Genomic DNA, 25,217 nt, shown 5'->3' with positions numbered 1-25,217 from the left:
GGACTTGCCAAAGGTAATTTCAGCTTTCGGTTTTCTGAGGGCGATTGGTAGAGGTGAGTAGTGGCAAGGATGTTGCAATACGATACGTATCACAATACAATATTATCACAATATCTTGCGATATTCTACCCAGTTAATATCAAAATTAAATGTAGAGATGAAAAATCAAGTTGCTGTATTTGTTCATCAGAAGATATTGATCATTCAGAGGACAAATTAAGTCAAAACCGTTTGCTTCAAAACATCCTATTTTATTATTATTATATCTACGATGTCATCTACCAGAGTGGAGGTGCATAAGTGGCACAATTTTCAAGATTTTTATGCAGGAACAGGAGCTGATCAACATGCCCAGTGGTTAGGCTGCCCTGCTGAAAAGTGACAATGTCTCCAGCAGTAGAAAACACACATCCACAAAAATGTGAAAAATACAATAAGAAAATTATTGATTAAATATCAGAAGAAGAATATATATATATATATATATATATATATATATATATATATATATATATATTCGTTTAAAGTTGGTCCCCAAAAAATCATGATATACCGTGAAATCAATTTTTTTTTTCACACCCCTAGTGATTGCGTTGCTAGGCCTGGTGTCCTATGCAGTTGCGTGGCTTACACTCATGAGTGTTGTAGTTTGTGAGTTTTAGAGAATGGAGTGTATTGGGATCAACTTATGTGTGTAATGACGTGTGGCAGAGGATAATGGTGGGAGTGGTACAATAGGAGCACTCTGTGGTTGAATAAATGGTAGGAAAATGTTTAGCTGTGAGTGAGTGCTAAGGCTCTATCACTTGTATTGTATGCAATGCAGATCAGGATTAAGTTCCATGTATTTTTGCAATTTTAACATCAAAGGCTCTAGAGCAGTGGTTCCCAAACAGGGGTAAGTATACCCCTAGGTAGGGCTGAACATTTCTTTCCCTCAGTATTGTGATTGCGATTTAATTGCCGATTTTTTTCAAGCTCTTATCATTTATTTTTCAACAAACAATCAATAATTCAATGCAATGTGTTTTAATAAACAATATAAAATGAATTATACATAGAATTCTTTCTCATAGGCTAGGTTTACTTTAAAATAAAGGAAAATGAAGCATGAATTACAATACAGTTGTAAACTTAAATACTTTGACTCTTGTAAGTATCCACCGCCACAACGTAACAAAATTCTGCCAAACAGAATTAAAAACTAAACTACAGGAAAAGTAAGGAGAGCTAATATGTTCTTAAACAAATCACACATTTTCTAGGTAAATGAAAGTCCCAAACACAAAATAAACAAGTGTTTGTTCTTATTAAACCTTAAGGACGATAAAAAGAGAAGCATAATGGAGAAAGAGAGATTAAATAATTCTGCTTTCCCTGGAATGACCAGGAATGACCCATTTAAAGCACTTTTCAGAAAAGGCAAAGAAACATGAACAAACTAGGAACAAACTAAATTTGATGATTTCAAATCTTGAATACTTCCATATTTTTTAAACTAGGTCTAAAATTATGTTTTGTCAGGTCTTGAATTATGTATATTCTTTTACCACTTCCTTTGTCACCCCTTTTTATTTAATTACTTGTTAAACTAACTATTGCACCCGGACCCCCTACAACACTCGCTCCCACACCGCGTGATCCCCCTATGCTGTAAAAAATTCCTGGTGAGAAACCTGGGTATTTTTGATAATGGCACACTCGTTAAGAAGAACATTTCAAACTGGCACTCTATGTTAACTGACTCAGTGCCATTGACGAGATAACTCGTCATTTCAAATCCAAACGCTCAGTGCCATTGACGAGATAACTTGTCAAAATTCCCTCAGCCTGTGAGCCAGATAGCAAAAAAATAGGTGACTTGTGGGAGATAGCAGCGCACCTTGAGAGATCATCCATTCTCAGCAGAGCTCAGAGGAAGAAAAGAAAGGCATTTATGAGACAGAAAATGGCGCTACGTACAGGGTTGACGTTCCCAGCAGCGCACACTCGACCAGAGCATGTGTGCAACTCATGGATAATGTGGCGATGGTGAAATAAAACAATAATAAAAAAAAAAAAACGGGGAACGTGGTGACACTCAGTATGTCGGGGAGGAAGAGGAAGTTGCATGCGTGCAGACTGACGGGAGAGAAAGTTGGAGGAACGCCAAAATACAGTAAGAAATGCATTCAACTCTGAACCAGATAGAAAATTAATAATAATTTTGCCATCAAAAGCCCAGTCTCAGTGTTTTTTTTTTTTTTGTTTTATATAAGGAAACAATGTTCAGATGTTAGAGTTGTCACTAAAGGAAAAAAAAAGCTTTAAAGTCACTGACAGGGTTTTTTTTTTACAAAAAGGCTTTTTTCTCAGCTTTTTGCTCTGAAACTGAAGATTTGAGCCCTCCCGTAGGATGCCCCCTGAACGCCTCCCTAGTGAGGCGTTCAGGGCACGTCCCTCCGGAAGGAGGCCCCGGGGAAGACCCAGGACACGCTGGAGAGACTATGTCTCTCGGCTGGCCTGGGAACGTCTCGGGGTCCCCCCGGAAGAGCTGGAGGAAGTGGCCGGGGAGAGGGAAGTCTGGGCCTCCCTACTGAGGATGCTGCCCCCGCGACCCGGAAACGGCTAAGCGGGAGAAGATGGATGGATGGAACTGAAGATTTGTGCAAAACTTGCTCTATTCAACAGCTGATTACAAAAGAACGAAACGAGCCAGAAACAAATGTTTTTTTTTTGATGAAAGTAGAGGCTTCAATCTTTCAGAATCTGGTGTCAGATTTCAGATAGTAGATAATATTCTGTGGGTCTTTAAAATCAGTCAAAATGCTCAAAAACGGCTGGCACTGAGGGGGGTAGAAAATCTGAAAATGGCTGTCACTGAATGAGTTAAAAAGGTTGCCGACCCCTGTTCTAAGATAACATCTACAACCTCAGAACTACTTGTATGTCTGTTTATAAGGTGCTAACATTGTCCTGTTTATAAGCCTCACTTTCTCTCATTCTGAAGCCTACAAACATTGTCCATTCATTCTAAAAGTTTGGTTTTGGTAGTTCTTTTTTTCTGATGTCATACTTTCATGTTTGTCCAGGTCTGCATGAAGGTGTTCTCTTTTGGTTACCACACTTGAGGTTTTTAAGGGGGGGATATTGTTAATCTTCCTCCTAGAGCTTTGAGCGTTTTTGCATGAGTACCTACTTGGCTCAACTTCACCTTGTATGTTTTACATTGCAATGTGGGCCAGCAATCACCGCAAGGCAAGCTGACGTGTCTGCAGTGTAAACGGCACAAAGCCGTTTGTGTTGTAAAGCGAATGAGGTGACATTGCATGAAAACTGAGATTATCAACCCTGTGAATGCCTGATAATTTCCGCAAACGCCTGTGCTTATCAGCAGTTATCAGCAGTTTACTGAGAAGTTCGCCTGTGCCGGTATTTGTCAGAAACGTACTGGGGGGGCGGGACGGGGGCCGCGCACCCCCAGCTGTGAATGGCTCTCATTAATTAGCATTTCAATGTCTGTCCTCCCTGACTGAGTGAATGGCTGTAATTGATTAGCATTTCAAGGTCTAGCCTGCCTGACTGAACCTAACAAACCATTGGATGAAACCACAGACATTTCAGAAGTAAAATCACCTGCGATTGGACAGAAAGTCCCTCACTCATTGGTTACCGTTGGGTCATATGGACACATTTGCCCCCCATTTTTATAACAACACAAATATTAATAATACTAATTATTATTATTGCTATTATTATTTAGTGAGAAATACACATCACAATATCAGTTCATTGACAGTAAGAGAGACAGGAGGAACATATTGAAAGCTTCATTTAAAAAAAAATAAAAACAAACTTTACACTGTGTTCCCCTTGTCTGGGTTACACACTAAAACTTTAACTCTTGTGCCTCTTGGCTGCTTCAGGGTCATAAAAAGATGGAGCAGGTCTTTTGGAGGGTGGCCCATAATGCAGCCTTTTGTGGTGGGTTGCTGATATTTGGGGTCATTTTCCAGTCTTTTCTGTAATGTTGAACACAGGCCAAACTATCCACCCAGTTTCCCCATCAGCTTTGCCATCCTCATCATCAGACATCATGTCCAGAAGTCCTTCTCTTCCTTGGCTGTGAGCTGTTTTAAGCTGTCCTCGCTCCCAGCAGCTGGAAACACAAGCAGTAGAATTAGTGATGTTCTATGGCAGCGGTTCCCAAACTTTTCACAGTCCCGTACCCCTTAAGACATTTAACTTGAAGCTATGTACCCCCTACTCCTGCATACTTCAAAAACAGAATAATGTAATGCAGAGTTTTTCAACCTTGGGGTCGTGACCCAATGTGGGGTCGCCTGGAATTCAAATTGGGTCCCCTGAAATGTCTAATTTAGATTAATAAAAACATTGATTAAAATAAAAAAAAACACCACACACACAACAATCTTAAACAACTGTATTCTATACTTTCACTTTCTCAAATATAAATCTAAAATAAAATGCGGCATGAAAATATCTGAGCTGGTGCTTATGTAAAAGCCGCACCGGTATCTATAAAAAAACAAATAAAAGTTCACTTTGTTGAAGCAGCAGGGATAGACATTCACTTTAAATCTATTATTATTTACCAGGGTCACAATTCATCTGTGTATTTGGTTCTGTACTTGTAAGAGAAAAGTGATCACACGCACACTAAAGCAAAATGGTTTTTACCGGTGTAAATATTTTTCACACATACACAAAAGGTATTTTGTAAACAAAATACAACAATGTACAAAAGTACACATTTACTGCACTTTCATTAAAACGAATAGTGGTGGAGGTAGGACACATTTCCTTTAAATAATGAAAAACAATATTTAACTGTAATAAATAATTTTCTCACTTTTCTTTCAAGCATCAAATATGTAAGTCTTAAATTCGTATTGAGCTAATCAAAGTGCATAAGTCAAACTACATTGAACAGTAAAACATATTTTAAACACATCTCTGCTCATATGAAACAGAAGCTGACAACAGAACACGCTACACATGGCACAGTCTGCTAACTTACTACTGTTCATAAAACGTAACTCTTATCGAACTCAAATATCAAAACTACAACGTTATGAAACTCTTTACTTGTTTTTAACTTATTTATGACATATAAGCTGTGTTTCTGACCATAAACATACCTTAAAAGAGGTGAAATTATCACAAATGTCATTCAGATCTGCTTCCTCCATCAGAAGCGTTAGAAGAATGAGGAAAACAGCAAGTGTGGGGGTGGAGACCAATCGATCCCAGATAGTCTAACTCAGAACACTCAGTGGATCACAGATAAACATCACTCCAATATCAATTTTAACAATAAAGAGTCAAGTAAATCATGTCTATTTAACACTCTTTACACTTTTAACTGTCTTTTAACATTTAACTGGTATTTAAGTATTTAAACTCATGAACTCAGTGTTTTAATCTAAACTATTAGTGCATTGCTTTTCAACAGATAATAATACACAATAACTTCAGAAATCATACATTTTATAGGAAAAATACGGTACACAAAAAGACAAAAAAATGCACAAAATGTCTCATAACATAAGACAACAAGAAACATACACAGAATGACAGAGAAACATACAAAATTACTATATAAACTCTTTTGTTCTTTCCACATGCAGCCCTCGGTCTAATTTTCCAAAGTAAACGTACAAAATGGCAGAAAAACACACAAAACAAAAGCAAGAATACAGAAAAAAAAAGTTACAACATTGCAGGAAAATACAGTAAAAGACAAGAAAAACACAGAAAATACTCCAAAAGCTGTACAAAACTACTACAAAAATGAACCAAACGACAACATGAACACACAAAAAGACAAGAAAAACAAAGAAAAATGACTCTGCAAACACACAGTACTAACATACAAGCAAAATGACGACACAAATGCGCAATATGACTCCAAAAAACATAACTTTTACAGGAAATGTACACAAAAGGACAAAATAAATGCACTAAATGCCTCATAAGGAGCAGGACAACAGCTATACACAGAATGACAGAAAAACACAAAACTATGACAAAAATGAACAAAACGACAACAGTAATGCACAAAATAACACAATAAAAAATAACAAAAAATAAACAAACACAAAAAAAAATTATTGCAAACCCATAGTACTAACAAACAAGCAAAATGACAACAGAAATACACAAAAGTGACTTAAAAAATGCGAAATGACAACATAAGTACATATTATGACTCCAAAAACATACACGAAAACCACACAAAACGACAATATAAATGCACATAATGCTCTCATAAGGAGCAGGGCAACCACAAACAAAGACAGAATGACAGAAAAACACACAAAATTACTATAAAAAACTATTTGTTTTTTCCTGTGTTAATGCTCAGATTAGTAATTATTCTAAATTTAGACTGGAAGCCACATTTTTAATTGGAATAAACTAGTTACCTAATTCGGATTTAAGTTTAATTCAGAATTAAATGTGCATAAGGAATTAAGTGTTTACAAGGTCAGTTTAAAGCGGAATTAACTTTTATTCTGCTTTAAAGAGGAATTAAAGCTCCCATGTAAACATGTTGGCTCCCAGAGACTTGTGTGTGTTTTTAGTGGAGACAGTCCTGATTTGCATTTGTAGAGATCACAGCATGGTCATTTACATGTGAAAACCTTACCCAGTCCTAGAAGCTGGGGGGAGACCTTCTCACCTTGTTCTCTGAGTTTACGGCAATTCTTGGCAGTTATCTGGAGCTGACTGGAACTTCCAGTTAACTCCGAGTTAACGGCAATTTTCAGTGATGAAAACTGCCAGAAATCCCACTTTTCATGCAGTGCGTGTAACACTTTTAATAGTGAACTCCAGACAATCTATGTTAAATGTCGTATGTCACAGTTAATCGTTTGTGCCATTAAAATATCAAGTGTAATTGGAGTCTTTTGTTTGAGCATGTGGGTTGTCTGCGTGGGTTGTTTGGCTGAAATTCCAGTTTTCTCTTCTACAGGTCAGCACTTCTAATCAGACATGAGAAACCCTCCAGGTCCAAGTCGCTAATCAGCTAAGGACAGAGTTCACGTGTGTGTTTCGACAGTCATGGCTGACAAAGAGGGACTGTCCACGACTCCGGGCCAGGTCTACATCGAAGTGGAGTATGATTACGAGTACAAAGCCAAAGACAAGATGGTCACTATCCGTCAGGGAGAGTGTTACCTGTTGGTGAAGAAGACAAACGAGGACTGGTGGCAAGTTAGGAAGGAGGAATGTACAAAGGCCTTTTATGTCCCAGCACAGTATGTTAGGGAAGTGCGCCATGCCCTCATGCCTCCACAGAAACCTGCTCTTAAAGCCAAACCCACAGTTTTGGATATCTGCCAAGCATCAAACGAGAACTTTAGCAGGCCTCATTTGGAGATGTCCAGTTTTGGCCATCCATCACCATCATCTACACCCTCGCCATCCTCTGAAAGGGTCACACCACCTGCGTTGTGCAAGGATACTAACCAGAATATGGGGAGCCCTCATCATTGCAAGTTGCTGGCTGAATTGGTACTCCTCCACAACAACAACAACCATCACCACAGCAGTGATTCTACGTTCACTCACACACGGGCTGACTCACCACAGCTCAACATGGGGGACAACCACAAGAGCCTGGAAGTTAATAAGATCTGTCCTCCGAGTGCGCTCCAGGCAGAGATGCTGAACAAGCTCCGCAATGACTCGGAATCTGGAGACGAGATGAGCAGTAGCTCTACAGAGCATATGCAGGTCAGTGATAACTTTAGTCGGTGGCTGTAGGATCTGCTCGCTTATTTTTTTCTGAGCTTTTTTGAGTGTAAAGAATACATAAAGAAATGCATTTAGTAATTGAGTTGTTTGGTCATCAAAGACCGTGAATATTGAACTTGCTTTCAACTCTGCTGGCATCTACACACAGGCAAGCCTATCTGAAAGGCCTTAGAATTTTTTTGCAGGTTTGGGGTAAATGCAAGAGACTAAAGTTTTTTTTTTTCTATGTGCAAACTGTGTTCAGATAATTTCAACCACTTTTCTGTATGTGAAGGGAAACGATGGACTTATGTGCACAGCAAAGCATCAAATAGAGAGTTGGATGTGTTTCCGAGCTTTTTCATAGTTTCTTGTTACCTACATGTAGGTGTGCTGTACTTGGTTGGTTTAGTCATCTTTAGGAGTAATTCAAAGTTCCTCAAACATTCGCTGTGGTCCGTTGCTCTGATCCATTACATTAGTTTTGCTACACAGTTTCTTTAAATCAGATGTTCTCAACTGGTGAGTCGGGACCCAAAAGTGGGTCGCGGACAGCTGGTAAAAAATAAATAAATGCTTAATGTCTCTCATGTTGAGAACATCTGGTTTAAATGATACCCACACTGCCTCTTTCCATCAGTTTTTCTTCCTTTAATTGTTTTCCTCATTTAATGCAGGGCCAATCAAAAGCAACAATAGTAGCATTATGCAGTTAAAACATATTCATTCAACATATATTGTTTAGAATTAAACCTCTAATAATATCACCTGTTTGTGATGACAGCCAATCAATTATTAATTAGTTAGTGTTGATTTGATTGCTGCAATGATTAGTTGACATAATCTACAATTTCAAATACAAAAATTCGTCGACGCGGATTTTGTGTCGACGCATCATTTAATCTTGTAAATTAATGATGAAATCCAGCTTGCGGCCGCTTCCTGCTTTCTTTCTGCTGCAGTTTCTTACATTGAGGGCTAGGAGTAGTGTTGCACCACCAACTTTGTGCAAGTAAACTGCGAAGAAAAATAATGGCAGAAAAAAAAAAAAAACAGCAGCTTAACGTGACCTAAAGTTTCAAAAGCTTCAGGACTTTTCACTGAAAACAAACGAGTGTAACAGTTTAAGTGTACACTCTAAAGTTCTGCTCTCAGTCAAGCACGAAGCAGATACACCGAGGGAGGGAGGGACCCCCCCAAATAGAAACATAGCGGAGCCCTGGTTAGTACATGGACCCAGAGAGGAGTGCCATCACTGTACCTTTGATATTTAACGAATCTTTAATTTCTAATCACATGCAAATGTGTTTGTTAGCAATTATGCATGAATTAATAATAGGTATTAGGTCTGTGTACATCTGAAAGCATGTTTATCACTGCACTCATCAGTGAGTTAGTGACATACCTGCTTTGAAATAGTTTTTTCTGCTGATAGTGTTTATTCTGAACAGTAAACCTCTTTAATTCATTATCAACTATGTGATTTGGATAGCTTTATTTAGGCATATCTTAACTTGTAAGGATTCTTTCAAACAAGATATTATTTATTATTTTATCGACTTAATTTAAAGGAGACATATCATGCTTTTAAATCCTTCCTTTTTACATATAAATCATACAGTTGTGGTCTATATAAAGCAGAACTGCAATGCTTGGGTCTGAATTCCTCATTATTATAGCTCCACAGGCCCCTTTTCTACCCCTTTTCTGATGTGCTTCTAAGAGCAACTCGTTTTGGTGCGGTCTCTTTAAATGCAAATGAGACACTTCATACCCTTCTCCCTCTCCAGGTTGCAGAGGTGACACTTGGTTCAACTCCACCCTGTTTGGCCATTTTTGTAGTTTGATAGAAGAGATACGATTATCTAGCGGCGTAGAAAAAGTTTATTCACACGTTATTTACAAAATGTCAACAACGGAAGACTTGTCCATCCAGCTTTATATGTTCGAACCAGAGTCTGACCCAGCGGAGCGAGATGAAAATGAAGATGATGAACCTGCAGAACTCTAACAAGTGAGCTAACACAAGCACCGAGCTAACGATAGCGCCAAGCTAACGTCATGAAATGCATTTTAATAGTCTTTTCAAAGACAAAAACGGCAAAATGAATTGACTAATGAAAACTTTAGACTTAAATTAAACCACGTAGGCCATATCATCAAGGATCTAAAACGAGCACACAACGCTAACATATGAAGACGGTGCAACTGCTAATGCTAACAAAACAATGACAGGGATGTCTTATCATCACACTTTTTAGCGTTATTTACAGCTTACTGAAGTGCTCTGTTCGTCGTCTCCAAAGATAGAAGGAATTGAACCCTCAATCAGACAAAGTCTTTCGGCAAATCCTTCTTTATACTGGTGGAGGTTGATGAAGCAGTCATCCTTGAAGTGCTTCGTGCACACAAAAATGATCTTACCCACAGATGTGGGTACATTTCTGTGAAAAATAAAACTCCACCAGGCACTTTGAAAAGGTTCTGATGCTGGGAGACGTTGTAATGAAGCGTGTGGGTTATACATCCAGCAACTGAACATTTTGACTTATCCTCTCGTAACTTCGACATCCTTGAGCGTGGACTACAAAATAAAAGCGAGAAATAAAAATGGCGGATTGCTCGAAGTGTTGGGCCTGGAGTCGATGTACTAATTTGGCAGTTCCGCTGCAAATACTGTGATGTAATAGTTCAAAAAACGTAATAGAGAATAGAAAAATCGAAACAGATTGAAACATATGACCAAAACAGAATATAAAGATATCAACGGAGCACCTGAAGAGACTAATTTAAACTTTTCTGTACTTCTAAACAATCTAAATATACAACAAAATGCATTTAAGGGCTAAAAAAGTGGATTTAGCATGATATTTCCCCTTTAAAAGGAACTCTGATTGGTTTAAACCTCATTACCTCCACAACCTACAGGCAGGTTAGCTCTAGTTTTTTAAAATGACTTATTTACACTCTTTGTTTACTATTACTTTGTTCTATCGCGCTTTAGCACGCTGTATGTAAAGCTCAACAGGCTTTACATACAGCGTGGATCTTGTCTATTTTGTGTTAGTCTTCATTAACTCCTAAATGTAAAAGAGTTATCTGATTTTTGAATTTACAGATGAAAAAAAATCTCACAATTCTACATACAACAGCTTTAAGACAGAAGAACAGAACAGAACAGAAGCACAGTGACAAACATTGTTCAATGTCACACTTGCTTTGGCAATGTAAATATTTTTGTCATGCCATAAAGCTTTTTTGAATAGAATTGAAAATGAGACAAAAGACAGTGGATCATCATAATATTCACACTCACACACACCTATGCAGACCTCAGGCTCAAACATACTCGAGCGTACATCCACGAAGCAGAGTCTCCCTGGCCAATAACTGCAAAGATCAAACTTTACGATCGTGCGAATTAACAAGTAACACTTGTTATTTACTCTGTAGTTTGATCGAACTGTGGCTTTACATTGGACATGGTGTTAGAATAGTTGACCAGTGTGGACAGAAGTCTGACGTCTATCAGAGTTTCATTTAACAAGCTTCAGCTGACGTGCGCACTGCAGCACACAGCTGATCAGCTCCACGATGCAACACACACCGCCCTCCAAGGAAAAGGATTGGACAGCAAGGATAAAATATAATTGAATGCAGGGCTCGAGACTGCGACCAAAGTGGTCACATATGCGAGTATTTTTTCAGGGTGTGTGAGTGAAAATTTTATCTGGTCGCATCCTTGCGAGTGCGTATGGGCGACCTTATTTTGGACGGATCGGCTCAGCACCTCGTCACGTCCTACAGAGTGCACTTCTCTCTCTCCGCACTGCGGGTGAGGAGACCGTGCACACTCATGCACCTTGGCTGCGGTTAATGCTCCTGCAACTGTGAATGTGCCGAGTATAAACACCAATGTGCTCCTTTGGAGTGCGCACGGTCCGCTATGAACAGAGCCAGACATAACGAGTCGTTCACTGAGTCTGCTCACATTGAGAGCAGCAGTAAAAATGAAGAAAGTGCTGAGCTCAGCAATAGAACGTACACGCTCATCAGAATCAGCATGGAGGGACCAGAACTGATGGACTATGACACCAGGACAGATGTTCAGCTGTGGTTCTCCCAGGGCAGGGGTCTGCAACCTGCGGCTCTGGGGCCTAATGTGGCCCTTTGACTCTTTTGCAATGGCTCTCTATAGCTTTAAAAAAAAAACAATTGAAATAAAGTTATTTTTTACAGAGACTATTAATGATTAATGACAAATAAAATCAAGTTATAACAATTTGTTAGCCTAAAATAAATCACGCTGTGCAATGACTCAGCACCTTCCTACTTCACCTCCTGCAACATCTACAGACCATCAACTTTCCTGCACCTGTGAAGCAATGCAGATGCTAAGGTGGTTATGCTACTGTTAAGTTAATTCAAGTACAGCCTTAATGCAAAATAAAAAAACAATACATGTAACCTTTTGTTATCCTTTGCTGTTACGTCTTTTTTTTTTTTTTTAAATATATAAAATAAATGACCTGTTATTTCAGTCACTGCTTGTTGCAGAAACACTTATTATTGACACTAAGACCTGAAAACATTTTGCAAATATCTCAAGTCACTGTCAATCTTTACTTCATACAAAACTAGTCAATTATTCATCAGCATGCTTGGCTATGCTACCTGGATAAGTTTATTCAATATCCCATCCAGGGTTTGTTGGTCTGCTGCTGGGTGTCTTATCTTATCTCGCTCTAGCTTTATGTCCAGATGGTGATGGACATGATGAGCAGTAATGTTTGTTTTGTTACACAATGCACTACTTGTCAGGAGCAGAGTTTATTACAGCTTTTGTCATGTGTCTAAATCTGTTTGCCATGGAATCGATCAAAAGTATGTCCATACTTTTAAATTAAATCGTACTGGTGCAGGTTTAATCACGGTTTGGTGGTTTGTCTGCTACAACTCTTCTTCGTGCTGCAAATCTCGCTCGTGTTTGTACTCACTTGTTGGTGCATTACCGCCACCCAGTGGTCGCCCACAAAAATATAAAAAATACAATAAAAATAAAATAAAATCATTACCGGAAAACAGAATCAATTATTAAAATCGGCACTCAAAAAATCGTGATAAATCATTTTTTTCCCCCACCCTTAATAATTAAAGTTTTATTTGCAGTATTGGTTAAGTCAAGTTAAAACTGTTGCCCAAAGAGCACACATACACTGTCAAATATATATACTGTATATATATATAGAGAGAGTACAAGTACCTTAAAAGAATATGGTCCCTTAGACTCCTGTCTAAATGCAATTAATCCAGCCTCATTCCAGTACAGACCAGTGTTTATCACTCACACTTAAGGTAAAAAAAAATAATCTTGAAACTATAACCACCATTGTGTACAATTTAAGTTTATATATAAAGCACATTTAAAAACTGATTAAACTAAAATTAAAAAAAAAATATCGGACACACAAACAAGCACATGCAAGTCAGACAAACATTTGTGCACACACGTTAGCATCAGACTAGCTACCAGAGGGACTAACGATATGTTTTGTCTCTTCCAAACAGAACAAATGTAGTGACTTACCTGCTGTTGAGCTCCTTTATTCAAAAACGTGTGGGAGCACATTTGAGAACTTCAGCCGAACTTCGTTCTCCGCCTCTGCTCTGCTTTCAACTTGCTCTGTTGACTTACTCGGCAAAAGAATAATTGACTTTATTGACACAGCTCTGCAGGTGAAGCAAATGGTTCTGAGTCACAGTCAGTGCACGTTGCAACAAATCAATGATGAAATTTGTTGTAAAATATTTTGGAAAAGTTTTGAAAAATCATTGTGAAAAAAGTATGAGAACCCTGTTATAATGAATTCTACTCAACAGCTGCTTAGCCATGACGGCTTTCCATTGTGCTTGTGCTTTGTTGGCTGCTTTTTCACAGGTGTAGTCGTGAGAAAGATGTCATTATTACACTGATTTTTAAGAAGGCTTTTGTTGTCTTCAAAAGAAAACCAGACTTTTAAATAAGATTCAGTTTTGTTCCTTCCACCTCCACAGTATCTGCTACATCTGTGTAAGCAGCAGTGTGTCTTCTGTATTACGACAGGAAACGGATGCCGTGCCCTTAGATTAAAGTAGAAAACATTCAAAGAGATGAAACCAGTGGAAGCTAAAGCAGCCACTTTGTTCTACTGCAGCCTCCCGCACTGTGGAGCCAACAAAGAGAGACAGGCTTGAATAGAAAGTAGGCAGTGCCTACCCAAGGGTGAATTGATATTATAAGTTTGAAAGTGTCCGCATTTTGTGCGTTTCATAGCTCTTTCCTGGAACACTGTAAGGCAGAGGGAGGCCACGCGTTTGCCTCCATTCTCATTGCGTGTTTTTACATGTTTGCGCATGCGCAGTCAGGTCCCCAAGATGACAACCATTTATGTGCAAAGGCAGCATAGAGACCTGCCTTTGCACGTAACCGCGCAATGCTAAATGCTATATGTAAGTTCACAGTACATTAGTGAATAGATGCCACGTGACCGCTGCTGCTACGTTCTCTAGCTCGTGGGCGGGATAACACTACAGTCAGGATGACAGTGCCAGAGTTGATAGAGAAACTTTTTTTTGAGGAAAAACGACAGCTTTTAAAAGATGGGAGATCAACACCTCAGCTACCAGAGCTTCAGCAAAGGTAAGATCAGAACATTGTTGGTACTTTCTACAGTGATAATTAAAAATAATTGTAAATAATTATAAATAATTGTTTGTTTCTTTAATGGTGTTTATGATGTTGATTTTGTAAGATGGCTATATGCTTATTCATGTGGATCTTGTTGGGTTTTTTCTTTCTTATTATGAATTTTATATTTTGATAAGTGCATTGAGATGACTTTGTTGGAAATTGCTTTATACAAATAAAATTGATTTTAATTGAATTAACACTTGCCAGCAGAAACATGAAATTGTCATTGGTGGTCTCGATTTGCAACGTGCCTACCCAACCCTAGTGGTCACGGCACGTCACTGAAAGTAGGTCATATCTGCTCAGGATCAGTCTGGAACCCCCAGTCAGCCTGCCGCGGGGACCGTTATGTCATTGCCTTGACCATGTCTGTAGCTGGGTTTCCATTACAGATTTTTGCAATAAAAGTGATGTTTCTAAATGTCGACAAAGTATATTTGCGTTTTGAACTTGTTTCCATTGAATGTGGTTTTACTCAAATTCAATAAGCCATTGATTCCTGAGGGAAAATTGGGTGCAATTAATAGAGGTTGACCGATATGGGATTTTAAAAGGCCAATGCGGATACCAAAATAAAATAAATTCAGCCAATGGTCGATATCTAAAGCCGATTTTGGAAGCTAATATTTGGGACCAACTTTTTTTTTTAAAGCACATTGCTTATGAAGAACAGTTGAAATCTATATTATATCATATGATATAAATGTATATATTATAAATTAAACTAAATACATCAATATAACTACAAGGCTTAAGGATATTTGATCAGGAACTAATATATTATAACCTTATCCTATTATATCTGCTTTTTATTTGTAAGCCTATTGGCTTCTACCTCTCCCATGCACATGCTATTATTATTGTAACTTTTTTTTGTTGTATATTCATACAACCGAATGAATCTATGAAAGACATTAATGCTGCTTTCATACATCTTTATATGACATAAATAAATCAAGAAGTAGCAGTCAGAATAATCCATGTCAGTACAACTTATATAGATCTTTTAATTGTATCTCATTGAGTTGTCACGATACTGAAATGAGTAACCACGATACTATACCAGACAAAGTATCACGGTTCCGTGTAATATCGCGATACTGAAGCCTTTTTTTATTATTATTTTTATGAACTGCAATGTATTTGTACAAGTTAGAAATACTTATTAATTACTTATAGTGTTCTTTGGTGCATGATAAGAGTAAACAAATGAACAAAAGCATATAAGCAATAAAAAAAAACGAATAAATGACGTTAGAAATTAGATGGTGTAAATTAAAAAAAATTATCATTCAGTTTCCTTTGCACGTCATTTTTGTTTAACTAATAATAAATAATCAACAAATCCAGTCTTTAAAAAAAACAAAAAAAACTTAATTCTTCTTCTCCAACATAATAAACCATAGAAGATGAAATACAATAAACAGGAACTGATTCTCGAAAAAAAAAACTATTTGTATGTATTTTATGGGTGACGTCACTGGTGTTTAATGAGATTGGATGTGATCCCTCCTTTGTATGTATATCATTTGTAAATATTGTTTTAACATTGTAAATATCTCTGTAAATAAAAAAAGATTGCTATGAGTCCGTGCGGGGAAAAAAAAAAAAGTGTTCCCTCCTTTGGCTCCTATAGCTTGGTGACAGCGCCTGCACAGTAGATCTCCTATTGCTTTATCGTCTCTGCCTTGTTTAAAGCCAAAATAGTTCCAAATGGGACTTTTGGAGTTTGTTTTTTTTGAGCAAAATTAGTGATGCCACAGACAACGCCACCGCAGCAGACTTGTTGCTCGGGCCCACTGCTTCTGCCATTTGTTGTCTCATGTTTGTGACTGTATGCCGTGCACGCGTCCAGGCGAGACAGAACTTTAGCTTTTGTTTGTTTTGAAGCAGTACTGTTGGTGTGATTTGAGGTGTACTTAAAAGCACCATGAAGCTCCCGTCGGCTTCTGACGGCTTTACCGTAATACGCAATGTAAACGAGCATTCTACTTTAAACTGCTGAATATCTCGGGCCCCGAGTTAATTATCTTGGGCCCTGAGTTACTATCTCGTGGAAGGATTTAAGCAGGTGCACTAAAAAACAGTCTAAAATATGTGCTTCAAAACAGAAAAACAACCGTGACTAATCGACTAATCAAAAAAATGATTGATAGATTAGTCGACTACAAAAGTAATTGTTAGTTGCAGCTCTATGTGTCACTATACCAGATTGGCCCTCCAACACACAGGCAGTGTATGAGCTTGGAAAAAAGAGGGAGGAAGGAGGCAGGGACAAAACATGAACGGTAGGCATATAAAGTACTGTATATGTTCTACTAAGTGTATTTTCTGGTGTCCAGGACAGCAGGCCAGATACAGAAGCTGTCTTCTTCTTTCTGAGTGAATCCAAAGGTCAGTTGTAGCTCTCAGACCGCTCTGTCCACAGGACTATGATGATAAGTAACACAAGATCATCATTAAAGCTCCATGTCTTAAATGTCTGAGTGGGTGGTGGTACTTGGTGCTGCCAAGCATCCTTTTCATATAATGTTTACATTGTCGGGTTCCAGGTCTTCAGTGATAACTTCTCTTACATGATAGTGTCACCATTTCTTTATCAGAGGTACAGGCTTAGGCAAAGGTTTGTTACATTCTTTAACCTGGGATAGTGTGACAGGTGCCCATATCCCCGCTGAGGTTCAGCGTGCAGGGTTGCTGTAGTGTGACAGCTAGTTTTTTCTTTTCCTCGGATGAGTAAAACACAGTGGGGACTCAGACACTGGTCTTCCTCTAGGGGAAGAGCTTGCTTAACTAAAGCTATTACCTAGCAAGCCAAAACAAGTCATGTTTCATTCAACAGTTTGACAAAGTGTAGCTCACAATTTCTTGCATTTGAAGCCAAGCATCTCTGACAACAACTAAACTTTCTTTTGCATTCATTGCAGTTGGCTAAGTTATTTTTATTGAGGGGTTACAGGTTGAAGAGATCCTAAAGGTGGAGGTTTGCATTAGAGTAATGAAGGTGAGCATGAGTGAAACAGGGTATATGTTTGAGAATGTGAAGGTAGACAGTAATACTGTAATTAGGGATGACTTTGAGTATTTGGTTTAGTTCTCCAAAGCTGTAAAAGGAAAGGAGTGATATAGAGCTAAAGAAGAGTACAGGCAGTGCAGACTGGATGTTTGATGAGTGTCAGGAGTGATCTGTGGCTGAAAAGTCCCAGCTAGTTTGAAGGCGAACGTCTACTAGAATGTAACAAGAGCACCCATGTTGTATTGTTTGGAGATGGTTGCACTGAGACCTAATGAATCAGCACATCAGAGGGTACTTAGACCTTCTGTCCTATAGACAGGTGATTGACCACGGCAGAAAAGCTGTGAGTGATATTTGGAAAATGTTTCACACGCATTTTACCGTTTAATAAGTATCTTGACATGTAACTTCATAAAAACTGTGACTCAGCAATGAAGCATCAGTCATCATGTGTAGATGAAACCTCTCGCCGTCAATGTCTTAGTAATTAAACCACCCACAAAATGACTTTTCCTGCCTGGTGTGATTTTTGGCCTCCACTGCTCATCCAAAAACATGAAAAAGAATGCTAAGGCTGTAACTGCATGGCAAGAGGAGAAGAGAAAGGACCAGTGAGGAGGTTCATGGATGCAGTGAAGGAGGAAATGCATGCTCCACTGTGGTGACAACCCTCAAAGTTTAATTTCCTGGAAAGGTTGCTAAAACATTGTGCCAATGGACACATGGGGATGAGGCTATCCAATGGTTATGCGATCATTTCCACGTTATAAACAACAGCTACTCCTCTTGAACACAAATTCTTATTTTCAAAACAAATATGTAGTCTTGTTGCATGCATAGATTTAAGCACCTTAATCTGCTGCCAAAGGGCAGCCTAGAGCAGAATCATGACTTAAAACCCAGTATTCTCAAGGGCTGGGCTGAGAGTCATTAGCTGCTAATGCTAAGCTTACCGCCATAGCTGACCGGGCCATGACGTCTGATTCACGTGACTGGTCTGTCGACAGATTGGCAAATTAATCCAATAAAAGAAGTTCCTTACACCACTGACAAATTATTACTGACACTCACATCTACTTTAAATAATAAGAAAACCTGGCAGAGGGTAGACAAACTTTGTAATGGTTCAGGTATAGGGATTATGGCCCTGGACAATCTCTAATGGAGGTACAAAGCTACACCATGACCAGCTCTTGAACTTAGGGTCCCAGATAAGGTGGTTTTTGTTTCAGCTTTTGTGGCTTCTATGCCTTTCTGGAAAATTACGACGAGTTATTCCATTGACCATCAAATGGCTGGAAAGCAATATAATTTCATCCAGAGCCCCTCTTTTCTTTTCTTTTTAGATTTGTAAAGATCATTAAACCAAAGTCCAGAGAAGAACTTGATGTTCAGTTATGGCACTCATGAAATGGCTTTCTTACACTTGTAGTGCACTGTGCCGATTTTCTGCAGTGAATTGTGTCTTTATTGTACAGAGACAGGACTACGCTCCCACAGGAAACAGAATGCTAGCATTGTTCTTGGTGAGGTGGGAGCTGGGAGTGTCACACTCACTTCTCTGTCCTGGGAGGCTCCTACTTCTACAGTATTCAGACAATTGTTCCAACGTGTTCTTTGCAACAATCATGCGAGGGCTTTCTGGCCTCTCTGCTGTGTAGCAGAGGCTTTTGTTTGCTTTTTACCATACCTGCCTTCTATACAAGAAGGTATACCAGATGGGAGCTGGTAACATCTACTTTGCATCATCTCTTGTTCACTGAACACCAGCAGCGGCTGACTAAAAAGGAGGCCCCCGCTTGGTTCCACTGCATACTTCACATTCCTTTGTAGACACACACACATAGTGGCACACTCTTGATGTGCTAACATGGAGGAGGTGGGCCTCCTTAAGACATGTTCTTAAAATTATTTTTGTTCATATGGTCTGCTCTCTCCTTCATCTCTCCCTTCTCTGTCTCTTTCTTTCCCAGTTAACCTTCCTCATTTTTCAGTCTTAAATTGACTCCATTTTCACTCCCAAGTCTACTCACACATGGTTTAAAGTTTTTTCACTTCTTTAAGCAAGGCTGAATCTTGAAGAAAGTGCAATAAGGATATTAATAAACATCTTCACAATAATAATGCTTATCTGGGGGAACGTTAATCAGTATCATTACTCATCTTGTTTTACCTGGACACATAGTGTTTCACGATGAAAGTACCAAAATCTCACTGAATTGTAATTGGGTTGTATATAGTTCTGTACATTGTCAGTAGGAAGGAGAAATATAAAACTTAAAATTGTTTTTGGCTTATATTATGTTAATCAGATGTTCTTTTTATAGATTTTTTTTAATTAAAACAAAACAATAAATGTATAAACAGAATTTAACAGTAATGGTGCAAACCACGACTAAATTACTCTACAAAAGGTAAAATATTTTACAATTGAAAAAGGATTCTCAAGCAATAAAAACAATAATAAAGAAAAAATGCATTTATTAATAACTATAAATCATATTGCAGCAAGCACAATCAAAGCTGTAACATTATCAACAGTTTGTACTTATCAGGCGTTATCAGGTTTATTATTTTCAGTTTTATTGAGCTTTAATGTATTTTGTCTAAAAAAAAAAAAAAATGACTTGAACACATTTTCCTCAATAAGGGCAGATATGATGGCTTACAGTGCATATGGAAAGTATTCACAGCTTCGCTTTTCCCACATTTCATCATGTTACAGCCTCATTCCAAAAGGGATTAAATTCACTTTTTTCCTCAAAAATTCTACACATAATACCCCATAATGACAACTTAAAAACGCTTGTTTGAGATTTTTGGCATATTTATTAAAAACTAGTACAGTGCCCGTCGGAAGTATGCATTCATGTGGGAGCATGGGGGTATATTTGCAGGTCCAATTTTCCTGGTTTAATTCTATGGGACATGTGCATGACTTCATCATCACTTTTTTTTGTTTGGTGTATTTTCCTGTAACATGTTTTTTGGAGTCATGTGTATTTATGTATCTTTTTGTTGCCTTTTTGTGCATAAATGTTTGCTGTTTTTTTTTTTTTAAATGTATGTTTTTCGGGTCATGTGTATTTTTGTATCTTTCTGTTGTGTTTTTGTGCATTTTTTGTATAATTATTGTTTTGTTGCCATTGTAGTGTGATTCAGGAGTCATTTTGTGTATTTTTTGTGAAAATATTTAGTTTTATGTATTTTTAGTATAAATATTTAGTTTTGTGTATTGTGAGCCATTTTCATATTTTTGTTGTATTTTTCTGTAATGTTTGTTTAAGTCATCATTATGTGTATTTTTTTATCTTTCTGTTGTCTCTGTGAATTTTTTGTATCATTTTTGTTTTTTGTTGCCATTTTAGTGTGATTCTGGAGTAATTTTGTGTATTTTAGTTTGTTTTTTTGGTGTAGTTTTGTGCATTTCTGTTGTCATTTTAGTGTATTAGTTTAGTGTATTTTGAGTCACTTTCATATTTTTATTGTCGTTTGGTGTATTTTTCTGTAATATGTCATTTTAGTGTGTTTTTTGTATAAGTAAGTATAAGTTTATTTATAAAGCTCTTTTTGCAGATAAAATCAGAAAGTGCTGTACAGAGTTGTGGTACAAGTGCAACACAATAGAATAATAAAACAAGAGTGCAAACATCATAAGAACAGCAACATTAAAGGAAAAATTAAAATTAAAATCCAGTAACTAAAAGCTTTTGTGTAAAGTGAAGTCTTCAGCAGTTTTTTAAAAGTGTCCACACAGTTGAGCTCCCTGAGAGACTGGTGCAGGTTATTCCAGAGTCTGGGAGCTACAGCCTGGAACGCCAGGTCTCCTCTGGTTTTAAATTTAGTTTTTGGGGTCTTTAGGAGACCCTGACCTGAAGACCGAAGGCATCGCCCTGATGAGTAGGGGCACAACAAGTCCGAGATGTATTTAGGGGCCTGACCATGTAATGCTCGGAACGTGAGAACTAAAATTTTATATTCTATGCAAAACTTAACTGGAAGCCAGTGCAGAGTAGCAAGAATGGGGTGATGTGGGATGTTCTAGAAGCACCAGTTAAAAGTCTGGCAGCAGCGTTCTGAACGATCTGGAGTCTGTTTAGCACTTTGAGATTTGGAATCAAATGTAAAGTGCATTACAAATAAAATGTATTATTTATTTTATTTGTTTAGGGTCGACTTATTAAAACAAGTAAAAACAGAATTACAAAAGTCAATACGAGATGATATAAATGCGTGTATGACCAGTTCCAGATCTGATTTTGATAATAGATGCCTCACATTAGAGCTATTTCTCAGGTGGTAAAAACAGTTTTTAGTCAATTGACGACAATGTCCCTCCAAAGACATGGACTGATCAAAAACAACCCCGAGGTTTCTGAGGCTGGTTTTAACAGATGAGCCCAGATCACCAAGAGAGTTTTTAATGAGAGGGATCTTTTTTATCAGGAGCAATGATCAGAGTTTGTTTTGTTTGAATTTATCTGGAGATAATTTGATGACAACCAGTTTTTGATACAGGATATACAATCTAAGAACTCTGATAAAAAAGTGAAACTGAGTCATTAAAGGAGCAGTACAACTGGATATCATCAGCATAAAAATGATAAGACACATTTTTAAAACCACGGATCAACTGACCAAGAGGCATCAGATACAATAAAAACAAAACAGGCCCCAGAACAGAGCCCTGGGCTACTCCACATGAAAGGTTGGACATATTAGACATAACATCGTTAATAGCAACATTAAAGGTTCTTCCATTAATGTAAGAGGTAAACCACTGGAGAACAGTACCAGAAAACCCCATCTCAGATTTGAGTCGATCAACCAGTATACTGTGATCTACTGTATCAAAGGCAGCTGTCGGATCAAGTAAAACTAAAACTGTGTAACGACCAGAGTCAGCGGCCATCATCACGTCACTACAAACTTTCAGAAGAGCAGTTTCAGTGGAGTGGATTGATCTAAAACCAGATTGATATTTGTCATAAATATCATGCTGTTCCATGTATGAGGGTAGCTGCTTAGCAACCATTTTCTCCATGATTTTAGACATGAAGGGAAGCTTAGATATGAGCCGGTAGTTTATAGGCTCCCCCGGATCAAGATTGGGTTTTTTAAGAATGGGGTTTATTATCGCATGTTTAAAGAAGCTGGGGACAGAGCCAGATAAAAGTGAGAGGTTTATCAATTTCACCACCCAAGGACCAACAACATCAAAAACATTTAAAAGCAGAGAAGTAGGAACAATGTCTACAGTGCTCGATGAGGGTTTCATCTTTCCTACTAAAACTTGAACATCCTGTAGGCTGACAGGAGTGAAGGAGGACCATGAGCTCACAGGGGCTACTGTAGTGCACAAGCTAACCAAGCCAGGAGTGATGCTAGCCCTGATGTCTTGTACTTTATTTACAAAGACATTAAAAAAAAATGTTGCAGTCCTCCTGTGTGTGTACAGGCACATGGGACGGTGAGGGTGCAACAAGATTTTCAATAGTATTGAACAAAACCTTGGGGTTTGTCTTATTTTGCAAAACAAGATTAGTGAAATAAGCAGAGCGGGCACACTTTATTAATTCATTTAGCTCCATTATCTTTTCTAGAGTCTGTGCACCTCTAGTTTAGTAGTTTTCCACAACCGTTCCACTTTCCGCCAGCTTCTCCTAAAGCTAAAAATAGCTTCATTCATCCACGGACAAGGTTTCTTATTAGAGCCTGGAGTATTTTTAGCTGGTGCTACTGTGTCCAAAACAGACAGACAATGGCTATTGAGGTTTGTCATAAAAGTGTCATCATCATCACAATTAGCAAATGTAGTTGGATCGAAAGAGGCAGAAAATCCACTGATTGCTGCTTCATTAAGAATACGTCTCCGCTTTTTCACATTAGAAGTAGTCTGTACCAGTGTGATTGACAGATTAAATATGATACAGCAATGGTCGCTTATTTGTAAGTCTTCAATACCTAGATGGTCAATCATTACACCAAAAGAAAAGACCAAATCTAAAGTATGACCTTTAGTGCGTGTTGGACCTGACACATGTTGCACAAAGTGAAAAGAGTCCATTAGAGACGTCAGTTCAGCTGCCATAGGACAGGACGAATTATCAACATTAAATCACCAAGGATTAATACACTCTCCAGCTTAACAATAGATCACATAAACTCAGAGAATTCATCTTTGAATAAACGAGCAGGACCAGGAGGTCGGTAGAATAAAACACAGTAAAGAGTGTTCATTTCCAACCTTACACATCTGGAGCTCGAAGGAGTTGAACGTGTTCATGTCCAACAGTCTGCAGCTGAAAGCGTCTCAGTATACGAGCGCTAATCCTCCTCCACGTCGTGTAAGCCGTGGAGTTCCAAACACGGAGCAGTCCGTAGGGCACAGCTCATTAAGATGAACGTAGTCATCTTCCCGTTGCCATGTTTCCGTTATGTACATCAGATCCAACCCGCGGGACATAAAAAGGTCCTTCGGGAGGTGAGATTTGTTGGCTAGCGATCTAGCATTCTGCAAGCCGAGGCGTAGAGTCACTTCCTTGTTGGCCTGTGTAGAGCTGTGGAGCAGCGGACGAAGCCACCCGTGATCCACACCCTGATGCCGGTGACGGCATCTGCGGAGCGGCAGGTGACGCAAGCCGGAGACCAGATGCACTGGAGCCACGGGCTGAATCCATCGTAATCCATATGTTAACTAGCGTCCAGGATCAGTCCCGGGGTTTGACCTCCATAACGCCTTTATCCTCAACAGGACTCCACCACGTTTACCCCGTTTTTTGGCACGCTTCCTCCGGAGGACAGGTGAGCGCAGCAGGAAGTCAGGTACTGATGCCAAGTAAGGAGGAAGTCTGGAAGTTTGATCCTTAGAGTTGAAGCCCAGACATACTGTACATCATGTGAACGATTAAGAAGAATAAGTGCCTGACAGTCGTAAACTATCAGCGCAGTGATGTTTTTGCACAGGAAACTGATCAGTGCAGCTACAAACAAAAGTTCTAGCAGAGCGGGCAGACGGCAGCCGGTACATGCTGGCGCCATCTTGTTAGCTCTGTGTTAGCCAGAAAATGACTCATAAAACACTAGGCTGAAGGTAGTGTATTATGAGACATTTTCATGTTTTTGTTGTCGTTTGGTGTATTTTTCTGTAATATGTTTTTTCATTCTCACACACCCGCTGAAGAGAAATTTGTAACTTTCAACACAGCAGCTATTGCCGTCAATCACTTCCGGGTGAGGTCCGTCCGGTCTAAATAGCGTACGGTCAAACTAACGTTTTGAAACGACATCATCGCCAAATAAGGAACAGTAAAAAAAATATTTTTCCTCAAAAGAGAAGTCCACAGGAGCAAGATTAGGGTCAAACTCAGCTGGCATGCACCGGAAGAGAGCTGTGCAGTGAAATAGATACAGTTCCCGTCAGAAGTATGCATTCATGTGGGAGCATAAGTAGAGTTAATTATGGCCAAATGAGTATGTGTTGAAGGTTGGATGTACAAAGAGGTGTACATACTCTGTGCTCTGTAGTGTTATTAAAGGGTTTATTTGCGGGTGCAAAATAAAACAGCGTGTGCGATTTCCCCGGTTTAATTCTATGGGACATGAACATGATAAATGTGTTTGTTGTTTTTTTTTAACTCACTTTTATATTTTTTTGTTTGGTGTATTTTTCTGTAATGTATGTTTTTGGGAGTCAATATGTGTATTTGTGTATATTTCTGTTGTTAT

At 38.5% G+C, this 25,217-nt stretch overlaps 1 protein-coding gene across 12 annotated transcripts in view; it reads left to right on the top strand.

Annotated features, from left to right (window-relative positions):
* The window catches only part of arhgap12b (Rho GTPase activating protein 12b), a 101,387-nt gene that overhangs the window by 8,839 nt on the left and 67,331 nt on the right, over positions 1 to 25,217 (top strand). For all 12 annotated transcript variants that reach the window (XM_028433901.1, XM_028433900.1, XM_028433908.1 and 9 more), the window contains exon 2: positions 6,980 to 7,743. In XM_028433901.1, the coding sequence (XP_028289702.1) occupies positions 7,069 to 7,743 (675 nt within the window). In that variant the 5' untranslated portion in view covers positions 6,980 to 7,068. The remainder of the gene's footprint in view (positions 1 to 6,979; positions 7,744 to 25,217) is intronic.

The sequence above is a fragment of the Gouania willdenowi genome, chromosome 20 (genome assembly GCF_900634775.1).
Source record: "Gouania willdenowi chromosome 20, fGouWil2.1, whole genome shotgun sequence".
Classification (NCBI taxonomy): Eukaryota; Metazoa; Chordata; class Actinopteri; order Blenniiformes; family Gobiesocidae; genus Gouania; species Gouania willdenowi.
The sequence above is the reverse complement of the archived record's forward strand: the minus strand, read 5'-3'. Positions and strand labels throughout refer to the sequence as shown.